Genomic DNA, 19,036 nt, shown 5'->3' with positions numbered 1-19,036 from the left:
AGTTAATGGATATTAATTATGGAGTTTTTTCCCTTTGGACTAATTCTTTTTCTCTTTTTTCCTTTTATCTTTTATTTTATTATAGTTAGCATCATGCTGCTATTCCTGCCAGTACTGAACAAGCATGGGATTTGAATGTTATACTCCTAAATAAATGAATTGCTTAACTTCCTGTGGCCATCTATACATACTCCATCTTCAAAAAGTTTATCAATATTCTATCATAAAGGAGACAGGAACCTCTTTTTCAATATGCATGACATTTCTGGACATTGCAGTCGTGGTACTGGCACTTATTTCCATGAAGAAAAACTTCTCAGTTCTATGGCATTCATCATTTGACAAATGCAACTCTTTTCCTTATCAGTCAGCTCTTACTGATCTTACTAGCAGTGACTGCGGAATCCTTAAGGGCCCATTAAATTTCTGAAGAAGAAAGCTAAGATGAAGGACCTGCCACTCCAAATTCATGTGCTACTTGGCCTAGCTATCACTACACTAGTACAAGCTGTAGATAAAAAAGCGGATTGCCCACAATTATGTACATGTGAAATCCGGCCCTGGTTTACACCTAGATCCATTTATATGGAAGCATCTACAGTGGATTGCAATGATTTAGGTCTTTTAAATTTCCCAGCCAGATTGCCTGCTGACACACAGATTCTGCTCCTTCAGACTAACAACATTGCAAAGATTGAATACTCCATAAACTTTCCAGTAAACCTTACTGGCCTGGACTTATCTCAAAATAATTTATCTTCAGTCACCAATATTAATGTAAAAAAGATGCCTCAGCTTCTTTCTGTGTACCTAGAAGAAAACAAACTTACTGAGCTGCCTGAAAAATGTCTGTCTGGACTGAGCAACTTACAAGAACTCTATATTAATCACAACTTGCTTTCTACAATTTCACCCGGAGCCTTTATTGGCCTACATAATCTTCTTCGACTTCATCTCAATTCAAATAAATTGCAGATGATCAATAGTCAGTGGTTTGATGCTCTTCCCAATCTGGAGATTCTGATGATTGGGGAAAATCCAATCATCCGAATCAAAGACATGAACTTTAAGCCGCTTATCAATCTTCGCAGCCTGGTTATAGCTGGTATAAACCTCACAGAAATACCAGATAATGCCTTGGTTGGGCTTGAAAACTTAGAAAGCATCTCTTTTTATGACAACAGGCTTATTAAAGTGCCCCATGTTGCTCTTCAAAAAGTGGTAAATCTCAAATTTTTGGATCTAAATAAAAATCCTATTAATCAAATAAGGAGGGGTGATTTTAGCAATATGCTACACTTAAAAGAGTTGGGAATAAATAATATGCCTGAACTGGTTTCCATCGACAGTCTTGCTGTGGATAACTTGCCAGATTTAAGAAAAATAGAAGCTACTAACAACCCCAGGTTGTCTTACATTCACCCGAATGCATTTTTCAGACTACCCAAGCTGGAATCACTCATGCTTAACAGCAATGCCCTTAGTGCCCTGTACCATGGTACCATTGAGTCTCTGCCAAACCTCAAGGAAATCAGCATACACAGCAATCCTATCAGGTGTGACTGTGTCATCCGTTGGATTAATATGAACAAAACTAACATTCGATTTATGGAGCCAGATTCACTGTTTTGTGTGGACCCACCTGAATTCCAAGGTCAGAATGTTCGGCAAGTGCATTTCAGGGAAATGATGGAAATCTGTCTCCCTCTTATAGCTCCCGAGAGTTTTCCTTCTAATCTGGATTTAGAAGCTGGGAGCTGTGTTTCCTTACACTGTAGAGCTACTGCAGAGCCACAGCCTGAAATCTACTGGATAACACCTTCTGGTAAAAAACTCTTGCCTAATACTGTGACAGAGAAGTTCTATGTCCATTCTGAAGGCACATTAGATATAAGTGGCATTACCCTAACAGAAGGGGGTTTATATACTTGTATAGCAACTAACCTGGTTGGTGCTGACTTGAAGTCTATTATGATCAAAGTGGATGGCTCTTTTCCACAGGATAACAATGGATCCTTGAAAATTAAAATAAAAGATGTCCAGGCCAATTCAGTTCTGGTGTCTTGGAAAGCAAGTTCTAAAATTCTCAAATCCAGTGTTAAGTGGACAGCCTTTGTCAAGACTGAGAATTCCCATGCTGCCCAAAGTGCTCGAATACCATCTGACGTCAAGGTGTACAATCTTACTCATCTGAACCCATCAACTGAGTATAAGATTTGCATTGATATTCCGACAATCTATCAAACAAGCAGAAAACAATGTGTAAATGTCACCACAAAAGGCTTGGACCCTGATCAAAAAAAATATGAAAAGAGTAACACTACAACATTTATGGCCTGCCTTGGAGGCTTTCTGGGGATTATTGGTGTCATATGTCTTTTCAGCTGCCTCTCCCAAGAAATGAACTGTGATGGTGGACATAGCTATGTGAGCAATTACTTACAGAAACCAACCATTGCATTCAGTGAGCTTTATCCTCCTCTGATTAACCTCTGGGAAGCAGGCAGAGAAAAACGTACCGCATTGGAAGTCAAAGCAACTGTTATAGGTGTGCCGACAAACATGTCCTAAAAACAGCCAACTAAACCTACTTCAAAGAAAAACTCACAACTGTGGTTGTACTTCAAAAAAAAAAAAAAAAAAAGGCAGAGAAATATTACTTCCTAGAAAGAAGTTTAAGCTTCACCAATGCTGCTCCTGACCAATGGACATACGAACAAGTTCAGCATTTTAATTAACTGGCTTCAAAGGGTACTGTGGCAACCAAATAAAATCCATTTTCTAGAACTTTCATGTAACTTTTATGTCTGGACTACAGTTAAAGTGGACAAAAAACATTTCTGTATTTTTTTTAAGTATATAAGAGTAGTTGAACTGAGCAATACCTCCTCCTGTGTTGTATTACACATATTAGCCACGAGTTTTTGCAGTGAGCAGATAAACTTGAATTGACACGTGGTGTAATAAAATGGACAAATTCTGTAGAGTAGACACAGTGAGTATGTGGATCTCTTTTATAAGAAAAAATACATTTTGGATTAAAATCAATTGCTTTTGTCTTGTTTTTGTTTCTAAATAAACAATAATTTCTGGGAAATATCATTGGACCAGATATCATTTAAATGATAATGTTTTCAAAAAAGTGTTTTTCTATAATGAAACGTGGAATGCTACAAGTAAGACACTTTTACTGGATGATATAACTACATTTTTATAAGGCACAAAAATAGATTTTAGAGGGCACTTTATCAATACTGAAAGTTGATACTAACATTGTATTTAACCCTTTATTGACAAACAAATCCTCTAGGAAATTATGTATTTGCTTATAGATTTCCTTTTCTTAACAAGCAGCTTTTGGAGTGGATTTAATTATTAAGTTCACATGATATAAATCCAATATCTAAGGAACTGAAAGCCTTATTTTAATAATCGGTAGTAGCTCAATATTAGGCTGCTTGCTTTGCAGGAAATATTGCCAAATTTCAGTAGGACTTATGATCTATGTGCAATTTTCAAATCTTACTGTAATTGCAAACACTTAATGAGCTTCACTGCAATAACAAGCAAATAATCTAATAATCTGCCATGTTACAAATGCAGTAAAGAAACTACATGCTCTACACGACCCCAAAGAAGGAGGCTTTTATATACTTGTATAGCAACTAAACTAGTTGGTTCTGACTTAAAGTCTGTTATGATCAAAGTGGATGGTTATTTTCCCCAGGATAACAATGGATTTTAGAATTTTAAGTGACTAGGATTTCCCAAGACTAGGATTTTAAAATTTTATTTTAATAAATGCTTAATTCATAGTAGAAGAAGTTTATCACGTTGAATTTTAGCAAATTCTCCCTTTTATTTAGCTCACCTCATTATAAAAATGACATAAATCAAGTAGTTTCAGAGGTCAATAGGAATTTAAGAGGACAGTTTTGCTAATGAAAGGAAAAGCTTCTGAGGCTAATTTAGAATAAAGGAAAAAAATTAACTGTAGTTCTCTATAATTATATTTAAGGCACCTAAAGAACACAGCTTAAAACAAATTAAGAACCAATGAATTAAAGTGCTAATAACATTACTAATTATTTTAGAATCTTGTATAGAAAATGTAAGAATTTTACCTGGAAAAAAACAATCAAGTTTTTTTTTTTTAGGGTCTTAGACATATTTACAAATAAAAATTCACCATCTTGCAAAATAAATGTATTTGTGTACAAAGAAAGCATCCCAAAACAATTTTTAAAAACCCCTAAGATAATAAGCCTTACTTTTTATAGGCAAATTGCTTATCTTTACAAAGCTACAAGGCTTCTATCTTAATTGCTGCTGTATCTGTTTATAATCAAGTATTTAACTTTTCTTAGGGTAGTTTGCTCATATTATCAACATGTCGCTGGCCTATAAACATTTCTAGCACTATAGTCATATCAATTTAATTGTTAATGCTAGACATTTGCTTTTGTGATAGCACTGACAGTTTCTAATTAAATCCTAGCTGTTTTTGACAATGTTAGAAGGTAACTGGTATGAACTCTTTTAAAACGAAAGAACAAACTGTGTTAATTTTAACACAACCAAAATATGAAACTTGCTAATTCAATGTGTTTCCCAAACACAAATTCTACAACCTGATGAATCACTATCACAGAGAAGCTGACATTAGAATTTATCAGCAAGACACGCTCATACATCATGAGAGGTTTCAGCACCACGTTCAGAGCTTTCTAAGAGCCAGGCTATTTATCAAAAATATAGGAGCTGAAATATGACCTATTAGGATGCAGGTATTGTATAGGTCAGCAAGAATTTGCTCATGTATCTTGTATGTTTCTTTTAAACTTATCTGCATGAAGAACTATAACATACATGATGTAAAGCTGACATCCATTTCAAGCTACATTTTACTTAGAGAAATTGCAACAAATAAGCACTCTGAATAGATACCTAATAGTGAGCAGTAAAATGAAGTGTTTTTGTAACAGCTGAATACAGATGCTCAAAGCAAATCGTGATCCTATTTGCTTAAATTTCAATCTAAATTGCCAGTAAGAAAAAAAAAAGACATTTGCTTCAACAACAGAATGGTATTTTATATTCTCTCTGTTACCTCCTAAACCTCACATAAAATTAACTAAGCACTGGTCAAAGTACTCAAAGCAAATAACTTAAAATTTGGTGATAACATACGGATACAATGGCAAACTTTGTATATAACAAATAATACCCTACAGTTTATATCTCTATGAATGCCAACTGATATCCTCACCTTGCATAAAGGAAAACACTTTTTTTTACAAAAAAATTTTAAAGAATTAATATTTTATAAGTTACATTACAAAATAAAATCCAAATTTTCTGAAAATAAGCATGTCTAGTTAAATACAAAAATGCATACAAATAGAATGGAGGAAATTGTGTAACTGTTGGCAAAGCCAAGTAACAATACGTTGCCAGTCATATGCTGACCATTCTGCCTAGAAAGAAATGAAATAGATTTATGGTGCATATTATCAGTCTTTTGATAGTTACTACAGTTCTTACATTTTATTCTAATTACATGAAAAGTTCTTAAGCAAGACTATGTAACAGTGAGCATAAGTTTAAAATTATAATTCCTTAGTCTATTCATTTAACTCTCTTGTTTATAATGAATAAATTTGTATTAGTCACTGGAAAACAGAAGTGAACAAGAAAAATTTGCCACCATTAAGAGGCTTATATTCAACTGGATTGCATACTGATTATGTATCACTGCTTTCACAAATATGTGTAAACTATGTTACCTAGTAGACACCAAGCTTCAATGCATACTTTCACAGAATGCTAATACTCAGAAAATCACAGGGCTTTTTTCCCTTGGTCTAAAACGTTTTACTTATCACAATATGATGATATAGGAACTTAAGTTTATTATTGATCTTAGTACACACACACACACACACACACACACACACACACACACACACACACACGCCTAATATCATCCTTAGACTGGTTAAATTAATAGGCATGTCTACTTACCACAAATTATTTCTAGGCAGAGAAAGATGGATAACTATTACGCTTCCCCTATTTTCAACATAGAGAGATTGACCACCCAAGAAATATGAGATATTAGATTCAAGAAGGTAATCTAGGACTGCCAAAATGTTATATATTTTATGAGGAGGACCAACTTAACTCTATCCACTTTTATAAAATCTTCCAACAACTACAAAGAAAATTTCCATAGATTAGCCTTTTACATGAAAAATTAGAAGTGATAGGACAGTAATTAATTAAAAAAAAGTTAACAACTAGAAGTTTAAAAGTATGTATTTGCTAAGAGAAAATTCCAATAAAATGTTCCCACAGCTATCACAAATATCAGGAAAAAATTCTCATCGTGTATGTAACTATCAAGCAACATTTTAGCTTCATCACAGTGTTAACTTTCTAGGAGATGGGAAACTATAAATAGTGATTATATTTTGGCTACACTTTCTTTCATTAAATCTCTCTTTTCTCTCTCTAATATTTCAAAACAAATTACAACAAATAAGCAAAAGTTTTTTCAAAGAATATGGTTGTCACAGATACGTTTAGTATGTCAAACATTCTAAATGGTCATTTGGGGATAAATCTAACCAGAAAGACTAAAATGATCCTCTCTTTCAGGTGGTAGTATTTTCACCCTTAGTTCTATAGCCCTTACTTCTATAATATCATTTTACCCTGACTATTGCATTGCTAACTAGGCCTTTGCTTGGGAGCACGGAATGAAACAGCCATGCCTAGACTCAAAATGGTATAATCAGTATCATGGAATTCTGGAAAAGGAAATTGACTCCAGTTTCAACACCATAGTGGCTGCTTTCGTGTGTTCACTTGAAAAATGAGGACTTTATCTATTGTTAAGGGTGACTACCCCTTTGATTTATCTTATTTCTCTGAAGCAAGGGAAAAATAAAAACACTATTTGTACTCAGAATTAAAATGACAAAATCTGAGTTAATTTTAATAGCCTCAGTCCATATATCTATTCATAAATAAAATTATTAAAAGTTTGAAAGAATAACATTCTAGTAAAATATAGATTATTTCCAAAATCTGACCTTAACATGTCAGTAATGATATAACATAGGTGCTCCTGAATTGACTATTAAGCATTCAGTGTCCTCAAATGAGAAGATACATGAAATAGAACACAATTCCTTTTTATTCCTACTGAAAATAGACAAGCCCACAGCAATCTGAATTTACCTATTCTCATTCACTTTACATATACATCAGAGGGCTCTTAGTTTTGAAATAAGCCATATAGTCAATACCAAATAGGGGGTTAGATATATCACAGACACATCGATACAATTTTCTCTTGAAAGCAAAGTGAAGTCTTTAAATAAGTAATAAATACAGAGCAAGTATCATGTATTATTTCAAAATTATGGTAGAGTGGTCCAGAGTAACAAAGCATAGTGAAACAAACTGTGGTTGACCTTGGCAAGCCTTTCAGAAGAATGAACTGTAATGGCATCTGAAGGCCTCACAGTGCTTTCTGTGTTTATATTTATCTTTTCTAACTCTGATTTATCTTCAAGAAACTAATAGCATTATGTGACCATTGTAAGGAAAATCCAGCTTCTCATTAAAACATATGGTTTGGTGTCTGAAGTCATTGATTCAAAATCCAATTGCAATATCCATTTATAATGTTTACCAGCCTCTGGAACAAACAATGGAGTAAACTTAGGACCCTCCTAATCCTAGCATTGAGAGAATTCGCATATAATAAAATAACCTCCCTGTCATTTGTGGTACCAGATTCAAGGCTGGTAAAGAAATAATTCTTAAACCATCAGAGATGCTGTTATTAAAGGAGTATGATCAAAAACACTGAAAGAGTTCTTCAAAAGAATACTACATAAAATTGAAATTCATTATCAGAACTGGGATTAAAGTCAGATACTTCTGGTAAATATCCATTTAATAATAACTGCAGAGAGGAGTCATGTATTCAGTGAAGATCAGAAAAATCACATCTCCAAAATAACTTTAAGACTTCTGCAATCCCCATCCCTATTTCCTAGTTAGTTAATCAACAAACCCATATTCCAATAAATAATTTTCATATTAAATCATTTATTTTATTAGACTTAGAAACATTTACATACAAAATGTATGAATTTATACAATTATGTGATTCTAACTGCCCAATTCAAACCTTGGAGTGTAAAAATAAGAATCCATCAATAAAGAAAAGGTGTAAAAACAGAAGGAAAGAAAACATTTCTTTCTTCTAACAAAATCTTTATCTATATATATTCATATAGATTTAATAGACTGCACTGAAAAATACTGAGCTACATCAAAACAACTTTGTGAGGTAAGGGGAGTCAGGTTTTCCAAACAATGGATTATGTGTGTCTCAGCCCAGGATCAGTTCTGAAGTGACAATGTGATGTGTGAGATGTTTTCCTGGCATATAAAATGCGCTGCAATTAATAATCATAGTACTAACACTATTTTATTTGAATAAACATATATTCACATTTACTTAAGTGGCAAGGTAAAAACTAGGAAGGAAGGAAACATTTAGTGAATGCTGAGTACGCAACAGACTAAAAATGTTCTACAGTCATAAGAAACCCACTCAGATCTAAAGAAGAGGGGTGGGAAAAATGAACATTTACCAACTTACTATGTGTCAAGCTTACTGATGGATGTGTGTGTCATGCATATATAATTAAATTAATTCAATTTTCATGAAATCCCCATGGGTTCAGTGTTAACATTTCCATTTTATAAATCAGCCTCAGAAAAGTAATTTTCTTTCCCAAGATAACAATAACATAGAGCAGAAAAAAACAAAAGATATAACATCATGAGAAATAGTAACACTCAGGCACTTTTTTGGAATGCCATAACCCGCAAAAATAACTAATAGGTGAAATTTAGGGGAGGGAACAATCCATCAGTAGTATACCAGATTCATTAATCGTGCTTATTATCTTCTATCTATCTCCACCAATATGTTCATTTATAATATTCCTACCTTGGTTTTGCATGAAGAATTGGGGTAAAGAGTTCCTATTTGCCAGTTTTCAATTATTACTTGCCAAAAAACAGAACTGTGAATACTGGTTTATCAAAAAAATTAAAATAAACAAACACAAAACATAAAAAAAAACTGCACATATTCTTATCAACTTTAAAAATAAGTGTATTTGCTAAGTACTCACTGGCAGGAAGGTACTTCTAGGGACTTATAAAAGACTTTTCTTATAATTATTTCCATGCATCCATTTCACAGTCCCCATGCAGAAAACTCTGCTGTTTTTCAATCCCATTACAGAGAAGTGCAGGATAATTACCTGTTTCACCTGCTTTCTGACTCCTAGATTATATTTGTCATACATAATAATTCGACCTTAGAAGAACCCTGCATAAAGAGTAAGGATTGAGGGGAAATGTTTTTCCCTTCAAACTTCTGCCAACATTCCCATTCTTGCAAGGACTGGTGTCATGAACAGTAGCTTAGAGGATGAGAAGTCAGTACACTCTGATACAGTTGAGCTTTGTTGGATGACTTGTAGTCTATTATAAACCTTGAGTTCTGAGGAGTTCTGATTTGTGATTGAAATTTATAAATTAGTTCTGAGGAGTTCTAATAAATTATTCTAGAAGAACAAAACTATTTAATACAGGTTAGATAACATGGATTGTTTGTTGATAAATGAGGCAGCAAAAAATATTAAATAAAAACTTGACACCATCAAACTTATCCATGAGTTAAAAACTTACAGATGCCCATGTAGGAAGTTGATCGTCTATATATCCCAGGAGAAGAAACAAGGTGATTCATTAAAATCAACAAGCAAACATTTCCATAGATTAATGAGCTTCAATGAAATTAAATTGGCATGTAGATTTTATGCGTAAAGAAGTTCCTCAGTATTCAATGAGTACTTTTTGCTTATAAATGTTTTTTGCTTATAAATATTTCAGTGACTATGCTGAACCATGTTCTCATTCCAAAGATACACGTTTCATTTTTTTTAATGAATCATTTGTATGGCAGAACTTCTTTGCTGCTATTATTTAGAAAATGTTATTTAGAAAATAATAGTAGCAAAGCTTCTAAACAGAGAAGCAAGGAGTGGCCCCTGTTTTCATTCATACATCAATTTTATCCATGCACTCTTCATCCACTGAGGATCTACTAAGTGCCAGACACAATATTAGCTACTAGAGAGTCAGCGCTAACTGTGACAGACAAATTCCCTGACATCATAAAACTTATCATCTAAAGATAGATACCAACAAGTGAATCTGGTAATTGCAATACAGGTTAATAAAAATAGTACAGGCATGGGATAGCTTACATGTATGTTGGGGTATAGCTTATAAAAGGGTCCAAAAAGGGTTCTAACGTCTAAGACTATCTTCACACAATCTCCCAATTAGAGAGCTAAGAAATGTTGGGAGCAGGCTAGGGATAGTGTGAAGACGACAGCAGCCTGAAGAATATGAACAACAACAGCATGCTGAGTGACTGGGAGAAAGTTCTGAAGAAGGAAAAAGCCAGAATTGGCTTCCAAAGAAAAATAAAGATATGAGTAAAAAAACAAAACAAAACAAAAAAACTTTACTTGGTGCTAAACATGGTGGAAATTAGATCCCAGAGAAAATGACAAGGCCAAATTTAAAACACCAGGATTAATTTATAAGGCTGCAAATAATAGTTTTCCACATTTCACTACTGTCTCCCTTTGTAAACAAGCCTCAGTTTCTCATCTAATCCCTAGTCCTCCAAAGCTGGGAATGTGAAAAGCGGGAAATAAGAGAGAAAAGAAACAGAGGCATATACATTACTGTCTCAGGTCTCGCCTAATCTGAAACCACACCACACACACACACACACACACACACACGACCCTCACAAGCACATCCTCAGACACCCACCTTTCATGTTCAGGGTAAGTATAATTCACTACATGCAAGATATCCTCTTTTCAGATATTAAAAAAATACATCACCTCTGAAGTTAACAGGGGGTCAAAATGTTACTCTAGCTCTCCACTGTCTCCCTCCAAAAGGCAAATAAGTGAGAGAGGCTTTCGATATTCAGGGCAGTTTTGTACATAAAAACCCATGTAATGTAAAATTAGAGTCTGTGCATTTGAATTTACAACTGATCTACTTCTGTTTCCACTGTCAATTGTATTTCTCTTTTAGAAATTTCACACATATGTTACATAGAATTTAGTAAGTTTTGTAAGCATAAAAACAGATTTAGGAACACCAGGAAAAAACAGTGTGTCTCATTTCCTTGGATTATGTTTTCTATTATACCAGACACAGTTCCAACTGGACCTCAGAGATACCACTTTTCTCAGATAATAGGAAAAAAATTGCTCTCTTGTATGTTTCCAGTTGAAACCCTGAACTCAAAATAACTTAGAATAGGGAAGAGTGGAATAGGCAGAAGTCCTGATCCACATGAATTGGACACTCATTCTAGATTTTCTATGGTTTCTCAACACTGTGCTCTCTTAAGAAGAGAACTTTATTAAGATTATCTAATACAAGTCTAATATAGACTATTAAAGAAGAGAATTATGTCAGTAATTTAATTTTGAAGCTGTACTTTAAAATTAATAGAGAAGATAAGCATTAATAGACATAATCGACCTAACATAAAAAAATAAGCATTAGCATAAAAATTCAAAAATACTTTTGTTATTAAATTTTTGCCAAAAGGTTTTAGGGAACCGTGATAGAAAGACTATTAAGTTAGTTACTTTTGATTCCTTCAATATCTTTTGTTTGAAAACTTTGTTGGCGATTTTTACCTAAAACCAAAGGGGAAATTCCAAACAGAAAATAAACTGGGAAACAGCACCTCCGCCTTCCCACGATATGTAAGACGCTGGGGTCTGGGTACGCCCAGAGAGACTTTGGCAACACTCTGATGCTAGCTCCTAAGCGTGGAGAGGACTCCAATTCACCGTGGCAAACGTGTCTGTTCCATTTCACTCTGGTATGGATAACAGAGGTACTCTTTAGATAAAATGATTCTAAGTAAGTATAATAACAGAGTGATTTTAATTTTATTGGTAAGAGTAATTCTGTCCCAGCACTAGGCTGCAGTACTCAAGCCAACTGTTTTTCAGTGTGAATACTCATGCCAGGTAAGAATATGTATCTGGTGCAGCATGAACTGTCATCTCATTCAAGACAAAACAAGTCAAGTTTTAGCTTCACTGAAGCCAGAATATGTAAAAAACTAGATGGTCTATGAGTTCAGTAGCCCTAGACGTTGGAAGTTAAGTTAAAATCTTAAACTTATGAAAACATCAAAAAACTCTGCTGATTACACATTTGTCAAGTACTTTTAAAAATGTAAGACATTTTCACATATGTTATGTTTGCCATTTGAATATATTATCCATAGCTCCCCTGTGATGTCAGAAAAATTACACTACCCTATCTTGATGAATTATTGGTCATAATGAAGGAGATATCGAATAAAATTATCATCAAATTTGCAAACCCAATGAATCTTTCCCCTGCTCCAAAGTGAGCACTGTCAAACATCTGTGGGTGCTGTCACAGTGGCAATGGGCTTATCAATAAAGATTTTTGCTGTAGTGGGAAAAGCCAACCCTATGATCTTTAAATAATCTGGCTTCAGAAAGGAGCTTTTATATTAAACTTATCCTAAAAAAAATCTCCTTGACTTGAAATTCCAAGCTTATCATCGTGATGTCATATTATTACTTTAAAATATATTTTAAATGGCATAATTTTATATCATTTTGTCTTAAAATATTTTCTTACTAAAGGAACATTATCATACAAAATCAAGAAAATACAGAAAAGAGTCTCATATTCTTCCTGCCTCCTTTTTATAAAAGCCTATCATTCCGTCTCCCACAAAGTTTATATTACGTCTGACTGTACTACCTTCACTCTCAGTCCAGACTAGAGCTGTCCAGACCGTAAAAGTGGCAATAAAGACCTCCAGTCTCCAAATGAAAGACTTCACTGCCCACTCCATCACCTCCTCACCTAGCCCCCACGTCTCCCAACAGCATGACTGACAGATGTTACCAGCCTCTATTAGATCAGTCCTGTATATATCAGCCTTTGCAAAGCTTTAGGACTATAAAGAATTTTACTCTCATGTTCTACTGAGAATTTGCTTCTTTTCTAATTTTCACGAGTTTTATTTTAGGGAGCAAAAAAAAAAAAAAAAAGAATGAGCTTAAGGTATGTATTGTAGGGCAGCAGTGCAAGTCGATTATGCTATCACATCCTAGTATTTTCTTTGCTCCACACTGAAGATATCCATGTCCTTAAAGCAATTCAGGTCACTCTTCTTTGGAGATGATCCAACTCATTAAAGTCTCTCTTAAAATACCGAAAACAGAAGGCAATCATTCAGGTATGCTAAGCTTGCTTTCTTTGGTTGGGGAGCAATGGTAATAAAATTCCTGCACTATTTTAGACTGAAAGCAGAGCCAACTGCAGGCAGACAAGGGTCATCATACTTGATGCTAAATCTTGTGGTTAGCAACACCACCAATACCATCATCACCAGCACTTAGTAAATGCTCAGCCCTAGCATACATATAAACTAACTGGACACCTATGAGGAAGATTCTATCAGTGGCCATATTTTATATAATAAGTGAGAAAGTTTAGGCTTAGAAAGTTTAAGGGACTTACCAAGATTTCTCTGTGAAGTTTTTATGGGCAGTGGTGAGAGGGATTTGGTGTCCGTGTAAAAGAAAAATTGACAGGTTGTTAGCTTGCTCACACCTAGTGTAAACCTTGCAATTTCTCATATGAACTGATATGACCTCTTAGATAAACGTCATTCAGCAGGTAGTAGGGGTGGGGATGATGATAACTTAATTAGCATCAGCAATTATCCTAAGAGCAGAAAATTAATAATCTCCATAGTTAGAAATAGTTATTTCATTGACATCATATTTTTGGAAGTAAAACCTAACACTGAGAACTGGAAAACAGAGTCAGAGTAATGGCATCCTCTTGATGCCCTGGTCATTAGATCAAAAGAGCTACCAGGCTTCCAGTCATCACCAGAAAGACAATCACAGGTGGGAGGATATAGCTTAAGTGGTAGAGCACATGCCTAGCATGCACAAATTCCTGGGTTCAATCCCCAGAACCTCCTCTAAAAATAAATAAATACACCTAATTACCTACTCCCTCAAAAAAAAAAAAAAAAAAAAAAAAAAAAAAAAGAGAAAGACTATCACAGCTACTCAAAAAGAATACTAAAGAATGGTATTCCTTACAATGTACTTCCTCCACAGCTTAATTTACTAACAGTAGTAAAACTCCATCAGGAGTTAATGTGATGCTGAGAAGAGAAGTATAGATGAGAGTAAAGCTTGTTTTTGTTTAGCTACTTGGCTTCTAAACTTATTTTTAAGTGTATTCCACATTATAATAAATAAAACACATTGTGACACAAACACACAAAATTGAAGTTTCACACACACAAAAATCTAGCTGTACAATTCAAACTTACTATATTTTCTATTCTATTCTAGCTTTTTAATATTACATCTATTAGTTGATTTCATTAACTACTAATTAGTCATGACCTGCAATATGGAAAATATTGAACACCTACTAGTACAACCAGAAATAAGCCCCAAGTCAAGAAATATCTGTGGAATTACCACTTAGCTCCTTTTTTTGTAACTACTAGTTCAAAGCTTAATGTTGCTCTTTTTCATTCCAAGATAATTAGGGAAAGTTGAAGAGACAAAAAGATGGCAACAGCAGTTATTGAAGGGATGCTGGGTGAAGGCATCGAGGAAGGAAGAGCATGTCACATAAATACTGAGGCTGTGGGCAAGGTATAGTCCAAGGGGTAGAGTGTATGCTCAGCATGCACGAGGTCCTGGGTTCAATCCCCAGTACCTCCATTAAATAAGTAAATAAATAAAACCTGTGTATTTACATGCAATATATTGTATATATGCAGTCAAATTGTAACAATTCTACCTAATAAAACTGAAAATGAAAAAAAAGTAAATAAATAAAACCTAATTACCTCCCCATGGCAAAAAAATTAAAAATAAATAAATACTGAGGCTCAGAAGACTTGAATAACTGGCCCAAAAAAGGATTGGGATTAAAATCCAAATCTACATGACTCCAAAGTTTGTAATTTTTTATAGAGGTTAGAAAACAGCCTACAGCAATACAGTTATTATTTCTAAAATCATCTGTCTGATGATACTGCACTAAAAACCTCTCAAAGGGTAGGGGAAAATCTTAATTAAATCAGGAGATTTTCAAATAAACGTTTTATAGATTTCTAGATAAGAATGTCCATTGGAGATTCCTGGCTTTCAGCTGGAGATGTTCTCTTAAGTTTCATTTAAGGAAAGGAGCAGGGTATTGTTCCTAAGGCTGCCACAAGAAAGTAGCACACAGCCTTCTCCCCTAGGTCTACATCCAACTCTCCCTTTCTGTTCTCTTATAAAGGCACTAGCCATTAGAGTGATTTGATGGCATCTGCAGACATGATTTCAAAATAAAGTCGCATTCATAGGTACTGGGGTTAGGGCTTCAATATGTCTTTTCTAGGGACACAATTCAACCCATTACAAGTAGAGAGAAATGGATGTATCTAGGATGTCAACTATGCAGTTTCTGCCAAAAGTTGGAAAGCTGAAAAGAGATGGTGGCTTGGTTCAGCTTTGAGTGGCAATAGGGTATGGGTGGAACAGAGATGAACTTCCTCCATCTCAGCTCCTTGACAGCATTCTCATGGTGTAACAAAGGTGCAAACCAAAATAAAGTCAAATTAATTTTCAAGGACCTATTCTGTGTTCAATTTATACCAATTATCAAGCTGTAAGAGCCGTTTAGATGCCTTATAATTTTTTTTCCCCGTTTGAAGCAAGGAATTTTTAAACCAGTGTTTATTCAGTTGTGATGATCCATTTCACCATTTCTTATTCATGGCTAAATAAATAAATAAATAAATAAATAAATAAATAAATAAGTTAAGCCAGAATTACAATTTTCCATTAAGCAAAACAAAACTTGTACACAACACTGGCATACTGCTTTACATACTTAGGAAGGCAAATTTTTTCTCTTTCACACTTTCAGACCACATTGCTCAAAGTAAGAAAAGACAAATGTAATCAAGCTTCATAAGCCAAGAAGCAGGCAAATGATAGGAAAAAAAAATAATTTGATTTGAGGGATAAAGATACTAAATTACCACCTCAAAGTGCTGAATAATAAAAGCAGAGTCAAAAGTAGTTCAGTTTAAGACCAAGAGGTATTTCAACAGCTTCAGCAAGGAACAGAAATCAGTGGTGCTTTTTTTGTGAGAACTTGAATATGAATGAGTTAAGAAATTATACTTTTAAAAAACCTCACTTCGAAATACAGTTGGAATACAAATGGATTCGATACACCTTTGTATAAACCTATTTCAAAATACAAAAAGCAAACGCTATCCCATTCATTCTTTTCAATGTATTTGGTGAATGCGTTTAATGTCATATTGCCTAGAGTCATCTTGATGCCTTTGTTCTATTGGAGGAAACAAGATCCCTCCAGCTAAAGGTTTTCCTCTGCTTTTGTCTGTTCAGCACTAGCACATGTAGGGTGACAGTCTCATGAAGAAAATAACCAAAGGCACTCATTCTGTCCAGTGACTTGGCGTCGCTCCAGCATTGATACTTCGTGCCCTACATTAACTCTGCGGCCAGAGGACGAGAGTAAGAAGGAAATAGTGTATCTCTCTGGTTGTGGTAGTTACTTTTTATTACATGAGTAATGTAATTCATTGTTTCTTATACAACTGCTAACCCATGTCCAATTTCAATAGCCATCCATAAACAAACAAATGATACCACTTACTCCAAGGTAGGTTTAACTTAAATGGAACCTTGCAAAATGACTTGTAATAAATTTTTAAAATCCTGTAAGAAAAGTAGAACACACCTAGAAAAAAAAGATTAGAGATAAAAGATAACGTAGTTGTAAAACCGTTTAGGGCAAAAGAGAACTGTCTGCCTCTATGGTCTAGGAAGGAAAAATATTGAAAATTATGATGCATTCAAATACCACAAATAGAGCAGAAAATACCATACTGCTAAGTATGTTTTAGTTATTATGATTTTTAAATGTTTTCTCCATTGAAGCCTTTATTTAAAATTCTATTTGGCTATTGTGGGGGGAAAAAAACAACAAACAAGTAAATAGGATGTCCATTTGATGTGAGTATTTTACCAACAGACAGGATAAATCTTGAATTTTTATCTTTGCCCTATTTACATTGTACACTGAAGAAAATTTTTTAGAACTGAGCTAATAAAAGGCTAAATTAAGACACAGTTTTAGCGCTCTGGGAATCTTAGTAGCACTATTACCCAGAGGCAAAAAGCCTAAATGATTCTCGGAACAGGTAATAAACTGTAACAATGGCCAGAGACTGGACTAAGTTGATATTTCTTTGTTCAAAGGTATTTACTATGAAATTAAAATGTTAGAAGCTTCAGGATATACAAAGATGAGCCAGATATGTACCCTTCTTGCAAGAGTTTAGAGAATTACCTATGGTGGGAAAACTATGCAGGAGGAAAGAGAGATAAGAAATGCTACAGCAATTAAGTAGCTTCCAGATATATTTGGTGAAAATTCTAGATAATAGTAATTAAACTGATACTGATATGCATGATAACGATCTCCCTCTCTAAAAAGTTGTTCTTTTTGTAACAGAAGACATAAAATAGTGCCTATTCTCTTTATAAAATAGCAATGAATCTATTTTCTAAAATGGAAGAAAAAATACATTTTTCCTCTGAATTAAAAATCTTATTTTGAACTAGGAAAAGAGAACACCTATTAAGGTATATTTCACCTGCTGAAAACGTGGTTCACCTCACAATTTCCCAGCAAAAAGAAAAATTAGGATAATTCTTTCTCTGACAAGAAGGCCTTATGCTGTTGGCATCACTCCTTCAAAAACTGCAACTCTAATTGTATTTCTACAGTTACCTCCTAGCTTTCTATCGTCTCATCCACCAAACTCCAGATTCAATTTCCTATTTTGTTATTTTCTCAGAGTACAATGAACAAGAGTGAGTGGGGGAAAAAGAGCAGAAATAAAAAGGAGGAGAGACAAGAGACCAAAAGACAGGAAAGAAAAATGGAACAGACAACAGGCAGAGCTGGGGTGAGAGACAGACAGACAGACTGGCCGAGACTCAGGGGGCACAGAAAGGACAAAGCCCTCTGTCCACTTGAAGTGTTAGCTTATTTGCCCTTATTAAATATTGGCTTATCTCCGTTATCACCTCTTCTCTGCTGCCCTTTAGAAAATTGGTTGGCAAAGGCAGATATGACACAAGGTGGCAATAACCTGGCTGATACGGACCTTTTGGAAAGGATCACATATTTCTGAGCCCAGATTACTCAATACTAGATGTCTCCAGCTTGCACATTCAATCTACAGGCTTCTGAAATCTAAACAAAATTCAAAGTCCTAGCTGTGTGCCTTTGAAAAATACTATACTTGACTGATTATTATAGATTTGCTATTGAACAAACTTCATAAAAACTTGGAACACAAATAATGACAAAGCTACAAAACAGAATTCGGCAGGGATGAAATAAAGTTAACAGGGCCAAGACATTGTGGCCAGATGGTATTTTGTAATTTTGGAAGTATCTGAACTTCTCACAAATGTCACAGGGTGAGAGAACTAAAAATATTTCCATCTGTCTAAACTAAAGGAAGTGTTGCTCCTCATTCATGCTAATGATAACTCCATGCTGTTATCCAAGTTATTAAGACTATTTGGCTGCTTGAGAAGAAAATATGTCTATTCTTCCCCTGGAAGGTTAATATTAAAGACACTTGGGTAAATGGCTGAGTGACAAAGCAAAGCAAAATTCAGTATCATTGAGGGAGCTACTAGAAATTGTCTCTTCTTATCTACTCTGCTTATAAAAGAGGAAAATATCTATTACACATAGTATA

The 19,036-nt window shown here is 34.5% G+C and overlaps 2 protein-coding genes across 10 annotated transcripts in view; one reads left to right on the top strand and one right to left on the bottom strand.

Annotated features, from left to right (window-relative positions):
- LRRN3 (leucine rich repeat neuronal 3) overlaps positions 1 to 3,045 on the top strand; it is a 35,549-nt gene extending 32,504 nt beyond the window's left edge. The window contains exon 2 of the mRNA XM_010975550.3: positions 86 to 3,045. Coding sequence (XP_010973852.2) covers positions 445 to 2,571 — 2,127 coding nt within the window. The 5' untranslated portion in view covers positions 86 to 444 and the 3' untranslated portion in view covers positions 2,572 to 3,045. The remainder of the gene's footprint in view (positions 1 to 85) is intronic.
- Positions 1 to 19,036, bottom strand: part of IMMP2L (inner mitochondrial membrane peptidase subunit 2) — a 929,241-nt gene that overhangs the window by 549,197 nt on the left and 361,008 nt on the right. The window lies entirely within an intron of this gene.

This window comes from Camelus dromedarius, chromosome 7 (genome assembly GCF_036321535.1).
Source record: "Camelus dromedarius isolate mCamDro1 chromosome 7, mCamDro1.pat, whole genome shotgun sequence".
Lineage (NCBI taxonomy): Eukaryota > Metazoa > Chordata > Mammalia > Artiodactyla > Camelidae > Camelus > Camelus dromedarius.
The sequence above is the reverse complement of the archived record's forward strand: the minus strand, read 5'-3'. Positions and strand labels throughout refer to the sequence as shown.